Source organism: Panthera pardus, unplaced genomic scaffold, assembly GCF_024362965.1.
Source record: "Panthera pardus isolate Hobbes unplaced genomic scaffold, ASM2436296v1 HiC_scaffold_20, whole genome shotgun sequence".
Classification (NCBI taxonomy): Eukaryota; Metazoa; Chordata; class Mammalia; order Carnivora; family Felidae; genus Panthera; species Panthera pardus.
This window is the reverse complement of record NW_026526766.1, coordinates 91565146-91583107: the sequence shown is the minus strand read 5'-3', so window position 1 is coordinate 91583107 and position 17962 is coordinate 91565146. Positions and strand designations below refer to the sequence as shown.

Here is a 17962-nt window from a genome sequence, read left to right as displayed (position 1 = left end):
TCTAGGGCACGAAGGCCCCGGGCTCGAGGACACCAGGACTCAGAGGTGTTTGGTCTGAAGGCCATGAGACTTCTTTTCTTCCTTGTTAGTCTCGAGGTGTAGGGCTGGCGGGTCCAAGTGGCCTCTTCTCTTTCTGTCCCCCTCCCGGGCACTTCCCCCCCCCCCCCCGGCCCTTGGCTGGAGCCCCCAAGATGTCAAAGTGGGCCTTGGAAGCAGAGGAAGAGGCCGCTAGGGTTAGGAGTAAGACCCTGGGCACAGCCACCGCTCAGCACCCAGTGTCCAAGTCACCGGGGCCGGCTGCCGGCCTCCCGGCCCTCAGGGTCCCTATCTGCACCGTGGGGTCTCCACGGTGCGGACCCTGCTGAGGAGGGGCGCGGTGGGCCTAGAGCCCCAGAGGCGGACGGGGCTGAGGGCTGGAGCGAGCCTCCTAATTGTCCATGACTTACAGACTTGGCTGGGCTCCCAGACGGCCTCATAAATCAGCGTGGCCGCAGTGAGTAGCCTGTTAGTATGGTCCTTAACGCTCTTGGCCGGCCCCTCACCTCCTCCCTGCTCAGGAGCATCCCGCGGCCTCCAACTTTCCATCTGCTGCCGCGGAGCTGGGAGCTGGGGTGTGCTCGCCGGGTGTGTGTGGGGGGGACACGGGGGAGGGGATGGGAGGGAGGTGACGGGGAGGGAGGCGACTGGCAGAGGCCTGTTTCCAGAGTGATGCCGCAGGCCCCCCGCGTGGCCCCCACAGCCTTCCCTTTCCTTCCTGCCCGGTGTCTCCCCTCGCGGAGCTGGGAGACAGGCCGGACAGGACGATGCTGTTTCCAGGGGGCCCTATCTCTTCGAGGTGTGAGCGGGCATGTGTGTGTGCCCACCCCTCAACCGGACCAGAAGCCAACGGAAGCGGCTTCTGCCCGTCCCTGCGCCGGGCGGGGGATGCGGGGACATGTCCGTCTGGGAGGACGGCCCCGAAGCTGTGGGCTCAACTTCCTCAACTGGGAAGCAGAGCAAGGCTGAGGCCTGCTCCCCGGGGCCCGGCCAGGACTCCGAGCCCGTGTGAACTGCCCAGAGGCTGCTCTGTCATCCAGTCTGTAGGCTCAGGAAGGGGCTGAGCCAGAGTGAGACTGTGGGCGTCCGGGCCCCACACGTGGGACCTCTGGACAGTCAGGGAGGCCGACAGACCGGGGGTGCCTCGCCGAGGGGCCAGCCTTGTCCCCGGCTCTCTCCCGGCCCCCTGAGGGGAGCAAGAGGTGACTTCAGGACAAATAAGGGGCCGCCCCGTGCGGTGGGGGTGGGTGTGCACCATCTGGAAACACAAAACAGGCCCCAGACAGGTGTAGGTAACTTCCTGCCTGACAGATGTGCCCACATCATTCGGGAAGCTGGGGTGGGCTGGGGCTGCCGGGGAGGCTCAGGTTTGTGAGGTGATGTCTGGGAGGCCGGCTCCCGCCCTCGCGGGGCCCAGCGCAGACGGGCTGTAGGCGGGAGCCGGCCGCCCTCCCTCAGCACTGCCGCAAGCCTGCCCCGTGTGCCCGGCTCTGGGCCCGCCAGCCTCCGCTCGGGTGTCCCTGGGCCCAGACCCCCTTCCCGCGCTGGCCCTTAGCCCGGGGTGGAGCTGTTCGAAGGGCCAACACAGGTGCTCGCGCCCAGCGAGGGGGCGGGCTTGGTGGCAGCGGGCCTGGCCCGGGTCTGCGCTCGCCTGCTCGAGGCCTCGGACACACCCTGGCCCCTGCGCCTCGGGCTTCTGTCTGTAGAAGGGAGTGATCATCCTTTAACGCAGACTTGTTTTACGAATTAGATTAAGCGATGATCATACGGCTTCTGGCACACAGGAAGGTCAAGGGTTGAGGAGCTTCCTGTGGGCTGCCGTTACTGACATGGCTTGATTCAGGGACCCGGCTGGAGGGACGGCCAGCAGGCCTGGACAGAGCTGGCCCCCACTGGCCTTGGCTTCCTACACGGGTCTGCTCAGAGCCCGAGGGCACAGGACAGAAGCGGTGACAACCAGGGTCCAGGAGGAGACAGGTGTTGTGAGGGGGACATGGGCAGAGTCCCTTTGTGGCTGGGTGAGGAGGAAAGGGGGACGGAGGGGGGAGACACATGTTGGCTGTGGGGTCCTGCGGACGCAGACTGGCCATGACTGTGGGGGAGCAGGAGCGGGGGAGGAAGTCCTTTTCTCTCCAGCACGGTGGTTTGTACTCCGTAGAAACCTAGTAAGTGGGCTCCCAGCAGCACTCAGCGGGATGCTCCCCAAATCCCTCTGAGGGGAGACATTTCTCCCGGATGCTCAGAGCTGGGGGGGCCATGGGGGTCTCTCTGCAGGCGGGAGATGCGGCAGGGCAGGGGCTGGCAGGGGGCAGGGGGCGGGCGTGGTGCGCAGTCAGATACAAGCACAGCAAAGGGTGGGGCAGTTCAGCTTGGCTGGGGGCCCCGAGCTTCCGGCCTTCTTGTTGACCTTGGGCAGCAGGAGGACGAAGGACATGGCCAGCGCGCAGTGGTAGAAACTGTGCACGTAGGTGTAATCCCAATCCTGCAGGGGTGGGGGTGGGGGTCGGTCTGGGGCCCCAGGCCCCCCTCCCCGACGCTCTGGGCCCCTGCTTGCACGCCGGCCTGCCTGGCTCCCCAGGGCATCTGCCGGTCACCTCCCCGCCCCCACTCAGGAATGTGGCCAAGTGGCCTCCTCCAAGGAGCCTCCCCTCAGTGTCCGGCCCAGGCCATCTTTCCTGACATCAAACCCCACTCGCTAGGCCTTTGACAAGGAGTCTGGGGCTCCTCCCTGCCCCCCTCCCTCCTCCCTCCTCCCTCCTCCCTGCGGGTGCTGGCCCCCGCCCCAGGCCCCATCTGGGCTGTGCGCCTCGCCTCAGGTGCGCGCAGGCAGCGATCGCCCCGGTGCTGGGGACGAAGCAGGCTGTGGCGGGAGGGAGGGAGGCTCCCCTCCACCCACCCCGAGGGACAGAAAAGCAGGAACGTGAGGCCACCCCGAGGAGGCTCAGGCCTTGTACCTCAAAGAAGAATCGTAACATGAGGGCCAGCGCCCCGAAACAGAGGCCGGGGCCTATCTGCTGGGTGTAGACGCTCTTGTCGGGGTACAGACCCTTCTTCTCCTTCATGAGCTGCAGCTGCGGGGAGAGTGGCCGGTGATGCGGGGGACGCCGCCCCGGGCTGCCCGGAGAGCTCGCCCTGGGCATGCGCACCTTGGCTACACTCGGGCAGGGGCTGGGGCGCAGGGAGACGCCCCACATGCCCAGCCTCGCGGCTGCGGGACCCAAGGGAGCCCCCAGCCTGGACGGCCGAGCTGGGAACCGCGGGCCCAGTACCCCCCCCCCCCCCCATGGGGACCCCACCCCTGCCTGCCTCTTCGGGATATAACAAGGCCACCCTTTCACATGCCCCTCCCCCAGCCGGAGGGGACCCCCCAGGGCGCCAGTCACAGCAAGGGGGTGTTGGAGCACTGGCCCTGCCCGCCAGTATGGCCGGTGGGGGCGCCCGTGTGGTGCTCCGAAAGTCCCTTTGGTTGCTTTCACCGATGTCCCATCACAGTATTTATGAGACAGTCTGACCCGCACGTTACATCTGTGGTTTCGCAGGCCCTGATGTTAGCGGAAGGCTCAAGCGGGCATTTGAATTCGGGTTCACATGCACTGAAATCATGCAGTAAATGTAGGTCCACACCCTGAAATCTCGAACCCTTGGGCGTTCCAAAGTGTTTCAGAGAGCGGGGTGTTTAGGCCTGTGGCAAGCCTACACATGCACACTGCGAATGGTGGAGGCCCCCCGGGGGCTGGGGAAGCGCCCCCCTCCCCTCCACCAGCCCACCAGGTGGAGTGCACAGAGACCCCGAGTAGCCTTGGGCTGGGGCAGGGCAACTTTGGCCGCCAAAGCCCGGTTTTCAGGTTTCTGTAATTTACCATCGCTGATAAGGAATCAGGCGGCACAGATAGGGCTTGGGTGCGGCTGGGGGCGTCCTGGGTGTGGGTGGCCACGGCCGTGGCTGCCCCAGGTCGTGCCCTAGCCTGGCCTGACCAGCCCTGCACCCCCCCGCACCCGGCTCGGCTTCCTCTCCCCGAGGGTTGCTGTTCCCAACTCTGGCTCGAGAAGGGACGAGCCTCCGGGAGAAAAATCCACCCTCATTCCAGGAAACAACTGCCCTTGAAAATCCAAAATAAATTCCACGCTAAATGGTCTGCAAAACACAATTGGAGCCCCAGATGCAGGGAGCCGGGCAGACCTCTTGGTTCCTGTGGCTGGACCCACAGCCCCCAAGGCCGTGGAAGTCCCCGTGAGGATTCTCAGGGACACTAGGGAGTGACTTCTATTCTGGCGGATTACAATGCAGCCCAGATTCAGACCTGCCAAGATCTGCGAGAGGGGGGGTGGGTGGGGGAGGCGGGGAACGACAGCCCTCCAGGGCAGACCAAGGAGACTATCCTACTTCCTGCCAGGAGTGAGCGCATTATCGAGGGCTCTGTGTTTATGCATTCCAGCCTGTTCATTAATGTGGTCCTTCCCTGGGTCCAGACACGGTCCCCTCCTCCGAGGCAGCTCCGAGGGGCCTCCTGGGTCAGGCCCAGGCCAGCAGTGCGTCCCTGAGCCCCAGTGAGAAAGAGGCTCCCTCCCTTCCCTTGCTTGAAAAGTCGAGGCCCGGGTGCTGCTGTGACTTCTTGCTGGTTGCTGACCTCTCTGAGCCCTACTTCCTTCATTAACCGCCTGGCCAAACAAACCCTCTGCTCCCTGGCTGTGGGAGGAGCCCGGGGCGCGAGGGGAAGGATCGCCACCAGAACTTTATGTTCTCTCCCGCAGCTGTAAAATGGGTTGGTGGGCGCTCTCTGCAACCAGTTGTCCAGCCGGACCCCTCTTCCCAGGGAACTGCCTTCCTGCTTGCTCCCCAGGTGGCCCGGCAGACCATCCTCTGAGGTCCTGCCACCTTGGCTTAATTTTAGGGCCTTGAGTGGGTGTGTGGCCTGGGCTGGGTCGGACCGGACCTTCCGCCAGCACTTGGAGCTGGGACCCCGAGATTCCAGGAGGAGCTCCAGAGGGGCTAAAGTGGGGCAGAGGGACGTCCCCCTGGGGCCTGAGCTGCCGCACGGCTGGAGAGTGAGCCCGGCCTCAGGCCTGCGGCAGTCCAGACCTGTGTTCTGGCCCGGCAAGGTTCAGCTCCTTCCCTTCTGGGGCCCCAGGCAATGGCCCTGGGCCCATCCTGCCGAAGGTTTCTCGACAGCCTGGGGAGTGTGAGTTTCAGGCCTCACCGGCCGGGGGGGGAGGGGGGGATGGGGGGTGGGACTCGGTACAACAGAGGATTAGGGGAGGCCTGGGAGCCGTGTGTAAGGGCCTACTGGGTGCCATACCCCCCAGGGGTGGGCAGCAGAGGGCTCTCAGCGTCAGAAACTCCAGCTCGAGCTTCCTCAACGCTTACGGGCAGATCCCTCTTCCTGTCCACCGCATATCGCAGCCTCCTTCCTCACTAGAACCAAACTCTAGGCTCACCCCCTCCAGGAAGTCTTCCCAGATTAACCCAGGCCATTTCCGATGGGTTTTGCATCTTTAAAGGAGTCACTGTCTGCAATACTATGAACAGCAATACCCCTAACGACTCCTATTTGTTGAACACCCAGGTTCCATGCTAGTACTTTTAAGTGCATTATCTCAGTTCATCTCGGAACCAAGCCCACGAGGTAAGGAAGAGACTGTTCCCGTAATGATCGCTTCGCAGACCTGGAAGCTGGGGCAGGGGAGTGACGTCACTTGGGTTTTAGGCCCAGAGCCGGTGAGTGCCGGTGACGCCGGTGGGGCAGGGGCGCCTGGTGCTCACCGTCTCTGTGCTTTAGGTGAGACGGGCGGTCATCGGAGAGCCCGGGGCGGAGGGGTGAGGGGGGCCGGGGGACAGGCCCAGGCGGTACGCACCCACTTGGTGGCGATGATGAGGACAGCCACGCCGATGGGGCCCGAGTACACGCCGTAGCCCCAGCGGTCGTGGTAGACCCGGACCGCGATGGTCAGGACGCCAAACATCACAAAGGTCGACCTCTTGGGTTCGTCGAAGTCGGCCAGCGCTGGAGGGCGGGGAGAGGAACCGGCAGAGGTGAGCGGCCCCCTGACCCCACCCCACCCCCACCCCGGCCGCTGCTCCCCCAGAGGCATCCCTCAGGGCTCCCAGTGCTGGGCGTCCTCTGCCAGAGACAGCCCATGGCCCAGCCCAGTCACTCCGAGGTCTGAGTTGTTCCAGCGGGTTTGAAGGGAGAGACGTGGACGGAGCAGCCCGGGCGGCACGCGCGCACCCCTGGGGACCCCTGGGGACCCCTGGGGACCCCTGGGACGGAGACAAAGACACCCAGCTAAGAGACAGGAAAGATCTGGGTCCTTCACGGGCGCGTAGCAGGGAGCCCCGAGCGACGGGGTCCACGTGCCCTGACTCACATTGCCGCGAGACGGCGCTAAGTGAGAACAAAGTCGCGGGACGACTTGCGTCCGGGGATTCCATCCTCGTACCGACCGGAGCTGACCCGAGCTGACAGCGACGTGCGTCAAGGCTTGCGCGAGCCTCAAGAAACGCCTCGGGGACAAACCCTGCCCTGGGGACAGCGGTCTCCGGGGGAAGAGAGCGGAAGCCCTTCCGCCGGCCCTCGGCACGGCTCTCCCATGCGCGTGTCGGAACAAGCCTTCACCGAGAGTGTACGTTAGAGGTTTCGAGAATGGGAATCCGGGCCTGTAAGGGCTGCGCGTCCCTAGACCAGACTGTGCTTGGGCCCCGGGAGCGGGGGAGGAGACGCTCCAGATGAGGACTGGGCAGCAGGATCGCTGGGGTCGGGTTTCCCGAGGGGGGGGGGGGGGGCCGGCCCGCGGATGGCGGGGAAACTGGGCTTCGAGGTGCGGCCACTCACCCATCAGTGAGACCCACATGCTCAGCGCTGTCCCGTAGACGCTGAAGTACTCCAGGACGTCGTGGCGCATGAAGCAGACGACCGACAGGCCGGGCCCGTTGCAGGCGTGGTAGAACTGTGGGAACACGCAGGGCAGTTGGGGGCTGGGAGGCACAGCGCACGGGTGGGGGAGGGCGGGAGGGGAGGGGGGTGGGGGGACCGGGGCCGGGGCTGGGCCCCAGCCACACCCCCACTCCGAGCTGAGCCAGACCACTCACCAGCTCGGGCAAGTCCTTTCACGGCCCCGTGCCTCAGTTTCCCCACCTGAAAAATGGGGGTGCTGCCGACTGCTCCCCTCATGGGGTCTCGTGGGGATTCGAGGAAACAATCCGTGTCGGGGTCCGGAGCCTGGGACGCGCTGAGGGCTCAGACGCGTCTCTTACTTTCTGTGACGCGAGTAGACAGAGGCCGGGCGACGCTCCGCCAAGGCTCAAAGACGCGCCCTGCACGTTCCTTCAACAGCCGGGGTTACCGCCAGTGGGTGCCGGTGCACGTTCCCCGCGGCCGTGGACGTGAGGCCAGGGCCTACGCTTTGGATGCCAGGCGGCTCCTGGGGGGCCTGAGGGGCCTCCTGCTGTACGGTTGACCCCTGTCGTGACTGGGCTACCCCGCAGAGGAAGCCCTCAGCCCCGAGTGGGCACCAGAACCCCCCGGGGGGGGCTTGTGAATCCTCGGATCGCTGAGCCCACCCTGAGTCGTTAACTCGGCAGGTCTGGCCGGAGGTCGGAGATGTGCATTTTTAAGAGTTTTTCAGGCTGAAGCCAGCCACCAGGGGGAACACGCTTCGAGAACCACCGCAGGGACCCCGGTGCTGCAGACGGCACGGTCGTTTTGCCCGGCCGCTCCCACACTCGTACGGTCGTCTCCTCGACACCTTATTTAATAGCAATTTTTTCTAACCTATTATTTTTTTATTACTTTTTTTTAAGGTTTATTTTTTGAGAGAGAGAGAGAGACAGAGCACAAGCAAGGGAGGGGCAGAGAGAGAGAGAGAGGGAGACACACAGAATCCAAAACAGACTTCAGGCTCCGAGCTGACAGCACAGAGCCCGACGCGGGGCTCGATGTCACGGACCGCGAGATCGTGACCTGAGCGGAAATCGGACGCTTAACCGACGGAGCCCCCCAGACACCCCTACCGGCAATTTTTAAAGCCAAATGCCTCTATGGGGTATCCTCAAAGCTGTCAACTGACTTCTTACCAAAAACAACTCTTTCCTTTTGCATATATGCATTTCATCATTTTAAGGAATATTAAATTATGTGACGTAATTATTTTGACAAGTTCCACGGGCATAGACGAGCCCGGAGACCGGCACAATCGTCTCTTGGTGAGCCCAGCTCAGCGGGCGGGAGGAGGTGTGCAGGACAGCAGCCCACGTCCGGAGGCCCCAGGGATGTTACAGGGGGAGCAGGAGCCCAGGGTCACCCGGTGAGTCAAGCAAGTTGGGGTGGATTTAGAGCTCATATTGGTTACAATTACGGGTGTCTTAAAGCTAAGGTGCCCCGGGAGGTGTTAATAAGGGTATAGTGCCCAGAACAAGGGAGGTGACAGAGTCCTGCTTCTCTCTGTCCGGGTCAGACCCACCTAGAAGACTGTGTTGAACTTTGGAGTCTGCACCCTTTGAAGTGACACAGGCAGAGACGATAGAGAAGAACAACTAGGGAGTGGACATAACTGTTTGGGGAAAGGGAAGCTTCAGGTGAGGCCTGATCAAGGTGCTCAGAACTCTGTGGGATAGAGTGGGGAGAAGGACACTTGCTCCACGTGGCTCTGGCAGGCAGAGCGAGGCCTTACAAGTGACATGGATATTCTCCTGCTACTTCTAGAACTCCATCCCTCCCCCCGCCCCCCAGCCCCATCATCTGCTGTCTCTGCACCCACACCTCTCCTTCGCAGCACAGATCGCCGTGTAGAATTACGGACTTAATTGCTAAGAGATTCTTGGAGTGTCTGTGCCCTGCCCCCATCAAGAGCAGGAATACTGTCTCATCCCGGCCGTGTGAATGCAGGGTTTAGAGCGGTTTGAAGGAGAGCTGACCCGAGATGGGGGGGCGGGGGGCTCTCCCGCCAGGCCCTTGGTTCATTTCTGTTGGGCAGGTGGGGACGGTGAGATTCCGAGCAGTGCTACCCGCCAAGGAGGCAGGGCAGAGCGGGGACAGGCGCCTGTGAGGCCTGCCTCCGTCTTCCAATGCAGGGGCAGATTGGGGGCCCGGAGGGTGCTGGTGGGGGTGGGGTACAGCTGGGGACCTGGTGGGAGACCGCACCGCCTCCAGAGGCCGACCTCACGGAGCCTTGTTTTGTGAGCCCGGCCACTGGCTGCCTGCTTGGGGCCCCCTCTGTCGGTCCGCGGGGTGGGCCAGGCCACCCCCTGTGACAACTGGCCAAGGAGGGTCCTGGGTGGAACGCAGAAGAAGCCACATGGGAGGCAGGGGCTGCACTGGTGTTGCCTGGGGCTCTGGGAGAAAGGGGTTGAGTGTGGCTTTGAGGTTGGAGGACATTTGTCGCAGGAGGCAGCTGCCTCTGCCATTCTGGGCGGGCCAGGGCGGGCCGCTGAGGTCAGCCCGGAGGCAGCTGGGGGCCAGCCCAGCCCCGGCAGGGAGGGGTGGCCTGGCCGTGTCTGTGGGTTCCTGGGTGGGGTCTGACCTGGGCCTGGGGACAAGACCCCTGGCCCCCCTCCCCGGCCCTAAGCCCCCTGTACCCGCAGAGAAGTCCCGCGTCCGCCCCGTGCCTGGGCTTCCCACCTGCCAGACCGACTTCCTGGAGCCCTCCCAAGCAGGGGTCCCCTGTGGGGCCAATGAAATGGCATCGGACAAAATGCCTTGACTGAGCCAGGAGCTCCAAGGTACATCTGGTGCTCACAGTGACACGGGACTCAGCCTCTGTCGGACTCGGTTTCTCCATCCGTCAAATGGGCCCGTCACAATCCCAGGCTCACGGGGAGCCGAGAAGACCACAGAAGACACTGTGTGCAGAGCCCCCGGCACGCCCCCCAGCCTGGATGCTGGCTCCCGGCGGGGGTCTCTCCCACCCAGAGGTGGAGACAAGCCCCAGGCAGCCCCTGGCCCCAGGTCCCTGCTGCCTAAGGGGGCGCCCGCTCAAGTGCACACACACGTGCAGGCACGTCTGCGGACACAGGCGTGTGCTCACACACCTACTGCCCACGGCTGCCCCCGGGACCCCAAGGCCCTGCTGCTGGGGAGCCAGGCCGGCGGCAAAAGGCATCGTGCGATTTGTCACGTCCGGGGGGACGCTCGCTCCCGCGGTGCGTGCTTCTGGCGGGGAGCTGGGCTTCAGTGAAGGGTGAGTCTGAGGGGAGCCGAGGAGGAGGACTGTCAGAGCCAGGGAGGGGGGCCAGCCGTGATCGTGGGGGGGCTCAGAGGGACATGGCGGCAGGGAGATAGAATGGCACTGAGACACCGACGGGGGCGGGCAGGTGGATGGAAGGATCATCGACTGGGTAGGTCGGGGGCAATGATTGATCAGATAGAGATGTACACGGGCAGGAGTATAGGCAGACAGACAGACAGAAACTAGAGGGACAGATCGAGCCAAAGAGACACGTGGAGGGGCAGGGGGGTAAAGCCGGACAGGGAGAGACAAGGAGGTTTGGGAAGAGGGCAAGTTCTATGGAGAGAGAGCTCCAGAAATCAAGAGAGACCCAGACGCAGACAGAGTGAAAGAAAAAAAGGCAGATGTGGAGAAAAGCAACAGGAGAAAGGCAGAGGGAAAGAGCCCCATGGGGAGGGGAGGGGGGGAGAGACAGTGCTAAAGGGCAGCCGTCCAGGCTTATAAATGGAGAAAGAAGGACTCAGAGAGAGACGGACGTAGGCCCCAAGAAGGAGAGACAAGCAGACGTGAGCAGGCCCTCCTGAACAGGGGCCAGCTACGGAATTCCAGAATCCTGGAATCAGACTCACCCAGGCCCTACACGTTCCCTAAACCCCACTACCCCCCTCCCGGGGCCCGGTGCGGCCCCTCCGCCCCGGCTCAGCTGCCCCGCGCTCGTAGGTGGGACAAGGGCGGGGGCCTGGGGTGGCCTGCCAGCGGTGAGAGAAGGGGCACCCCGGAGGGGCTCGTCCTGGACCCACCGAATCTCGCCCATTTTACGCACACCAAGCCCAGAGTGACTTCCCGGCACAGGCGGGGAACCTGAGGTCCAGAGAGGAGGAGGGGGGCCCCCCACCCCTTTCTCCTGGTCTTCGGGCTCTTTCTTTCACCTCCAAATCACTTCTCCTCATCACCGATACAGGCACGTGGTGGAAAGATGGCCCCCCTCCTCCACCGTTGGGGGGGTGCCCCGCGTGGGTCCTCCCGCGGGGCCCGGACTTACCGCCACGAAGAACATGGTGAACAGGTAGACCATGGCCTCCATGTGGAAGTGCCGCTTGGCAGCGATGCTGACTGTGGGGAGGAAAGCCAGGCTGCTGAGGGTGGGGAGGAGCAGCTTTGCCACGAGCGTCCCCATGGGCTGGGAGGAGGGGAGGGTGCGGGCCGCCCGGGTCCCCAGGGCAGAGAACTCAGAAGGGACGAGGCCCGCTCCCTTCAGTGGGGGCTCCGATGGCAGCTGTGGTTCGAATGCCCCGAAGGGGGGCAGGGTCTTGAGTGCACGTGTTGAGGGCACACGGACAGAGGCCAACAGCTGACGTACCACGTGATCAACACTTGTCTCGGAGTTTTTTTTTTTTTTCATTTGGGAGACCAGAGTTATTGATTCAAGGAGACCATCCTTCTTTCCTTCGAGGCGACAAAGTCCCCATGAGTACCAGCCTCAACTTGCAGCCTCTTTCCGTCCTGGCCCTCTCCCCAGGGCACTCGGGAGCCCCGGACGAGGGCACCAATGTCCGCTGGCGGCTAGAGGTGAGAGAACCCAAGGTTTAGTCAATTCTAATCACCGAAGGACCCTGTAGACAAGTGTCATATTTTACCAGCCCATAGGCAGGGTCCTGCTCACTCGCCTGCTTTCCGCCCCCCTCTCCCCCCCGCCACACACACATTCCCCCAAAACAGAACCAATGAAACGGTTTTTTTCTGTTTGTTTACGTCGTCTCGCATCTGTAACAGACACCAGGATGGTCTCCAATGCGATCCAGGGTAAGGCTGACGATCCAGGATTAGGCTGACGATCCAGGGTAAGGCTGACGATCCAGGATAAGGCTGACGACCCAGGACAAGGCTGACGCTCGCCTTCTCCGCACCCCTTGGCTGGCCTTTGGGAAGTGACTTTCCCTTGTTTTCAGAGGTCTGAGGGGAGCCGTCTGGCGGGGTGCCCCCTTATCCTCCGGCCCAAGAACGATGGGAGTGGTGAGCTCCACAGACAGACTTTCTCCCTGGTCTGATTGCTTGCTTGTTTCCTGATGGATGGATTCCTTGTCAGCAGAAGAACATTCTTTCCCTTCTGCTCTATTTTTTTCATCCTGATAAAATTCACATATGAAAAATGCACATTTAAAATTTTTTTAAAATGTTTTATTTATTTTTGAGAGAGAGAGAGAGAGAGAGAGAGAGAGTGGGGGAGGGGCAGAGAGAGGGGGAGACCCAGAATCCAAAGCAGGCTCCAGGCTCCGAGCCGTCAGCACAGAGCCCTACACGGGGCTTGAACTCACAGACCGTAAGATCATGACCTGAGCCGAAGCCAGACGCTTCACCGACGGAGCCACCCAGGTGCCCCCCAAATGTACAGATTTTAAGTACAGGTTTGATGCATTTTGATGAGTGCATACACCTCCGTGACCCATGCCGTGTCCCCGTCACCCCAGGATGTGCCCGCGTGCCCTTTGCAAGCACAGGCAGGCGCTAGCCTGATTTCTGCCTGATTTTGCCTGTTCTGGAAACCCACACACATGGAGCTGTGCAGCACGCGTTCTCGTGGGTCTGACTGGCATTCGCCCCACCGACAGAACGTCCCCGAGGTTCACCCACGTCGTGGCAAGTGGTTCCTTTGGTCGCTGGGCGCGTAGCGTTCTACTGTTTGGATACGCCACGCTTTGGTTCTCGTGGGAGCCGGGCTGCGGAGTGTGACCATTCCGGGGACGGGGGGGCGCCGGGGGAGGGTCTGCCAATGCATCTCAGTGTCTCAGAGAGGGGCCTGGCTACTCCACTTTTCCTTCTGTAGAAGAGCAACCAAAAAACCCTTTCCATAAATCTCATTTCTGACCTGAGCTGGCCGGAGCCCGCTTCTGCTGTTTGCAATGATGCATTTGGTCGTGTCATTTTTCCGCGTAAGCGCCTGCCAAGTTTCCAAGGCATCTACCGCCGTTGGGGTGAAGTCCAAGTGTCAGGGAGACCACGGGGCCATCCCCGCCCCCGGCGCCCCCACCGCACACCCCGCTCTCCACCGTGCTCTCAGACCCCGGAAGAACATGCTTCCCCCTCCCCTGTTCTGGTCCCTCTGGTCGCTGTCCGGGCCGTGCCATCCGTGGGGAAGCTGCCCCCTGCGCTGGCCCCCAGGCAAGCTGATGGCGCTCCTGTGCTGAGCCCCAGCCTGGCACACGGTCGGAGTTCAACAAACACCGGCTGAATGAATGACTTTGTTAAAAGAATGAATGAAAGTCCGAGGAGGCCAGGCGGCTGCACATTTCAGTCTGGCACTTAGCGGCCAGTTCCCTGCCCCAAATGGGAAAACCAGATCCTGCTGCGTGCAGCTCCGGGCAGGAGGCAGGCGACCCCATGCGGGCCCACCCCTCCGCCCCTCAGCTCCTGCTCGGACCCGGCCCCAGCCCCAGCCCCCAGCCCCAGCTTCCAGGAGTGGAAATACGAGTAGATGTCAGGTGTCCGAGAACTCTCTGGAGCCATAAACCCTGCTCAGAAGCAGGAAAACATTCCACAGTTGGTTTTGTGCAGGAGTGTGTGTGTGTGTGTGTGTGTGTGTGTGTGTGTGTGTGTGTGTGTTTTCTTTGCAGCTGTAAACTCCAGGGCCAGGGCTGTGAGCTTGGGGAAGGGAAAAAGAGAAGGGGGAGGTGGTGGAAGCAAGGGTGAGGCCGCTTGTACATGTGTTGCAGTGATTAAGGCAGAAGGGGGCCGAGGGGGGCCGCCCCCAGAGCAGGGGGACAGGTGACCAGTCCGGGGGCAGCCCGAGGAAGTGCAGGGACAGCGTGGAGGTGGGGGGGGCCTGCGTGCGGCTCCCCTCTGAGACCTGGCCGCCTGGAGACCGACCAGCTGGCTCGGGGGAAGGCGTCCAGCTCCGAACAGGACTGAAATGACCCTCGGCTCTCCCTGCAGCAGGCGAAGCGATGGGCCTGGGGGCTGGGGGAGGGGGAGGCAGAGTGGAAGGCGGGCTGCTGCTTCCAGGGTCGAGCTGCCTTCGGAGGTGCAGGGGCAGGGGGGGACGGGGCCACTCAACCAGCGGCCTGAGCAGCAGATGTGCAACCCCCCCCCCCTTCCCTGCGTTCGGTGACCTCCGCCTGCCAGCCTGCCGTGGACACCCTCCCCCACCGGCCCCCACCTGCCCACGTTCCAGCGCACACCCTCCTTCGGCCTGGCCGCTCTTGCCACTCTTGCCTTCCCCTGTGGCCCTCAGCCTCTCCTGACGCCCGGCGGGGTGTGGGCTCCCCTTGCAACCCACCCCCCTCCACATACACACTGTGTGTGTCTTGAAAACCACTGGCAGGCGCAGACATTTATTCAGCGCCGGCCATGTGCAGGGCCCTGTGCCAAGCACTCTTCCTACTTTGTCCTGTCGGGTCCTGGCAGCTGCTAGAGGGTGGGGCGGGGGGGGGGGTGGGGAGAGCTGCCTCTGCCGTGCCCATTTTACAGGGGAGGAGACTGAGGCCCGGAGAGGAGCAGAGACTGCTCGGGGTCTCCCTGCGCGGCCCCAGGCGCCATCCCCGCTCCGCCCAGCAGGTGGCGCTGGCCCGGGGTTGCTGGGGGAGAGGAGGGGGGAGGCCCCCAGGGAGCCCGCCCGCCCGCCCCCCCCCCCCCCACCCCCTCGCCTCGGAGCAGGCGGGTTTTATAGAGGTGCCGAAACGCCTGGAATGGCACGGAGCCCCCGCCTCCCGGACAGCTGTCTGCCCTGCCCGCCCGGAGAGCGGAGCCAGCGGCTGCGCCTGCGTCCTTCCAGCTTTGAACACCCGGCCCGGAGCTCCGGGGCGGCCCCGGCGCCTGGGCTCCCTGCGTAGGGGTGCACCGAGGCGGGCCCACACCTGCGGGGCGGGGCCGGGCTCTGATGTTTCCCAGCTCGTTCCTTGGGGTCCGCAGCCTGGACCGCTGTCCGGGACCTCTGCGCCGTGCACGTGTCGCGTGTGTCCGCGCTGTGTGTCTGCGACGGAGCTTGTGAGAGCAATCATGTGTCGTCCTCAGCCGCAGGCTGAGAATTAGCAACCCGAGCCACCCCCAGCTTCTGAACGCCTGCCACGTGAGCCAGCCGGAGCACGCCGCCCCTGCCTGGCTCTGGGGCTCTGGTGTGCCCCTCGCCCAGCGAGCCTCAGTCTCCTCATCTGCAAAATGGAGCCCGCACTGCCCCTGCCTCCCAGCGTCGTGGTGTGGAGCTCTGAGCAGCAGCCCGACCGCCTGTCTGGCCTCGGGCTTCGTCTCCCTGGGGGTTGCCGAGGCAACAGGGGCCTGTCATGCACCCGCCACTCCCCGCCCCCTTCCTGTTCCATATCCGGGTGGAAGGGAGCCTCTTGTGGAATCCGAGAACCAGAGAGGTCTACCCATTTCCTGGGTCCCCCCGCTTGAACTTCGAGCCTTGGCTTGACAGAAGAAAGGCCGAGAAAGTTGGACAGGGAAACAAAGAAGTCCGTTTGGTGGTCCAGCCTCCCACCTGCTGACCCCCGTGGTCTGCAGGGGGAAGTTCTTCCCGAATGTCCAGCCCCTGGGCCCGGGGCAGAGAAAGTTGTCATCTGCCCTGGGCTGGGCAGGGAGCTCACGGGGTCCCCAGAGCTCACGGAGCTCCGGACTGACGGTGCTGGGGCTGCCCTCGGGGGCCTGGTCCTCTTCTGGTGTCTGGCCGGTCACCTCCAAGCTGGCCCCTCGATGGCCCAGGGCCTGTTGGGTGGGAAAGCTCTGCTGTCAGAAGGCACCCAGGACGCCTCTGGGGGGACAGAGAGAGGAGGAGGAGGGCAGGCAGGCCGCTGGCGGCCGGGGCAGGGGGACCCGCCTCACACACGCTCTGTCTGTGGTCCCCATGCTTCTGGGCTCCACTCTGGACACTTTGCCGTGCAGCACAGGGCCTGGCTCCGCGTGTGACTGTTCAGCCACCAGCACCCCCAGCCCGTCACCCCATGGCACCCCGCGCCCCTCCCGTGCCCTGGATCTCTTCTCCTCCCTGAGCCTGCCCCACGGTCTGCCTCCTGTTTTCCCACACCCCTGCTTGGCATCGTTAGAAATGTGCCTGCTTTCCCACTTCCAAGCTCCTCCTCGGACATCCAGAAGGCTCCAGTGCCAAGACAGTCTCCTAAAACACAGCCGGGACCCACAGGTGGTGGCGGGTGGGGTCTCCATGCGGCAAAGGCCCTGGGGGACGTCAGCAGGCCAGCAGGGAGCTCTGCCTCCGGAGAGCGGAGAACCTCAGAGGACAGGGGGCCCTGGCGTCAGGAGCCGCCACACACACCCGCCCCTTTGTTAACCGAGCACCTACTACGAGCCGGCCCCACAAAGATGCCCTGTGACCTGGGAGCGGCCCCCACTCTGTGGGGTCTCAGCTGCCGGTCAGGGAAGAGCATTCTGGCCCGACATGAGAAGCCTCAACGAAGTCCCAAGGGCTTCCTGGAGGAGGTGGCCCTAGAAGATCAGCTGGGGGTGCTGAGCATGTCCAGATGGGTGCAAAAGAAGGGTTCCACAAAGTGGGGAACAGGACCTGAGACAGGGGCTCAAAATACTCGCAGTGACTCCAGGGAGCCCAGACGCAGTTTGAACCATAGGAGGGACCCAGCCAGGAGGCAGTGACCCCGCTGGGTAATTTGTGGGGCTCAGTGCAAAATGCGGGGGGGGGTCTTTGTTCAAAAAGCAGGACAGAGCTTCTTTCCTCCCCGATTCTCTGGACGGACCGTGTTAGTTTTTATCCGAGGCTTAACGCCGTGTTCCTTTGGGCACGAGGATACTCCCGGGATGAGCGTTCACCCTCATGGGTACCCGGGATCCCGCCCAGCGCGGAGGGCAGAGGCAGTTGCGGTGGCTGGGTCAGGGCTGGCGGGGGGTCGGGTGGTCAAGAACCGGGGAGGCGGAGGGAGGTGGACCGTGCGTGAGCCAAGGCTCCAAGCCCCAGTGCGTGCTCCCTCGTCCCTTAGGATGTCACTTCCAGAATACAGATCCAAGCGAAACATTATTAAGACTTTCAGTACACTGACGGCCGCAAGCGTGGGTCCCTTCTGAGCACAGCGGCCCCGAGACTCCTCAGGAGGGCGCTCTGGGTTCCTGCCCCGAGAGCCTGGCTGGGACCCTGTGAAGTGAGTCCCCAGGGCACCTGTGGCCTGTGGCCCAGGAGGCCCACCCTCACCAACTCCCCCCGGGGCCAACAGCTCTCCACACTCGGGGCACGGTCCTGCCTGTGCTTTATTCTTCACCCCAAATTCCTAGGGTCTTGGGGGGCCTCCCAGAAGCCTTCCCTGGCTCCTGAGTTCTCTCCTGACGTTGCCAGGCCACCAGCAGATAAAGCAGCAGGTGCAGCTCCCTGCGGGTCTGGAGTTTGGGGGCTCACCGGTGTCCCTCGGGGGAGAGCCTTGGCGGGTTCCTCCAGGTGGAGGCTGGGGTGGGGCGGGAGCGTGGCAGGCACCTGGGACGGTCACACACCTGCAGGAGGTCACGAAGCCAGGGGGGTGGCAGGCCTGTCTCCCGGGCACTGCCCCGCCGGGCTCAGAGAAGGCGCTGGGGGTGTTTGTGTCGGTTGGCCGTGGGGTCCCTCCCAAGGGAAACCATTAGTCACCCTGGCGCTGGCTGGCTGTGGAGCCAGAAACGCTGGGAGTTTCGGGACCGTGCCAGGGGGTGCCGGGCCCTGGCGCTCGGCTGGAGGGGAGGGGATGGCGGCTGTGTCTGTGAGGGCCGGTGGCGGGGGTGGGGGGGGGGGTCTGCGCGTGAGTGCGGGTGCTACAGACAGTGCCGGGGGACAGGCTCCGTCCTG

The 17962-nt window shown here is 63.6% G+C and overlaps 1 protein-coding gene across 1 annotated transcript; it reads right to left on the bottom strand.

Annotated features, from left to right (window-relative positions):
* Positions 1-1739: 1739 nt before the first annotated feature.
* MYMK (myomaker, myoblast fusion factor) lies at positions 1740-11376 on the bottom strand. The gene is made up of 5 exons (XM_019434995.2): positions 11240-11376; positions 6867-6981; positions 5890-6038; positions 2991-3107; positions 1740-2518 (listed from the first exon to the last, which is right to left on the bottom strand). The coding sequence occupies exons 1-5, from the start codon at positions 11372-11374 to the stop codon at positions 2369-2371; spliced, it is 666 nt and encodes a 221-aa protein (XP_019290540.1). The 5' UTR covers positions 11375-11376; the 3' UTR covers positions 1740-2368.
* Positions 11377-17962: the final 6586 nt, after the last annotated feature.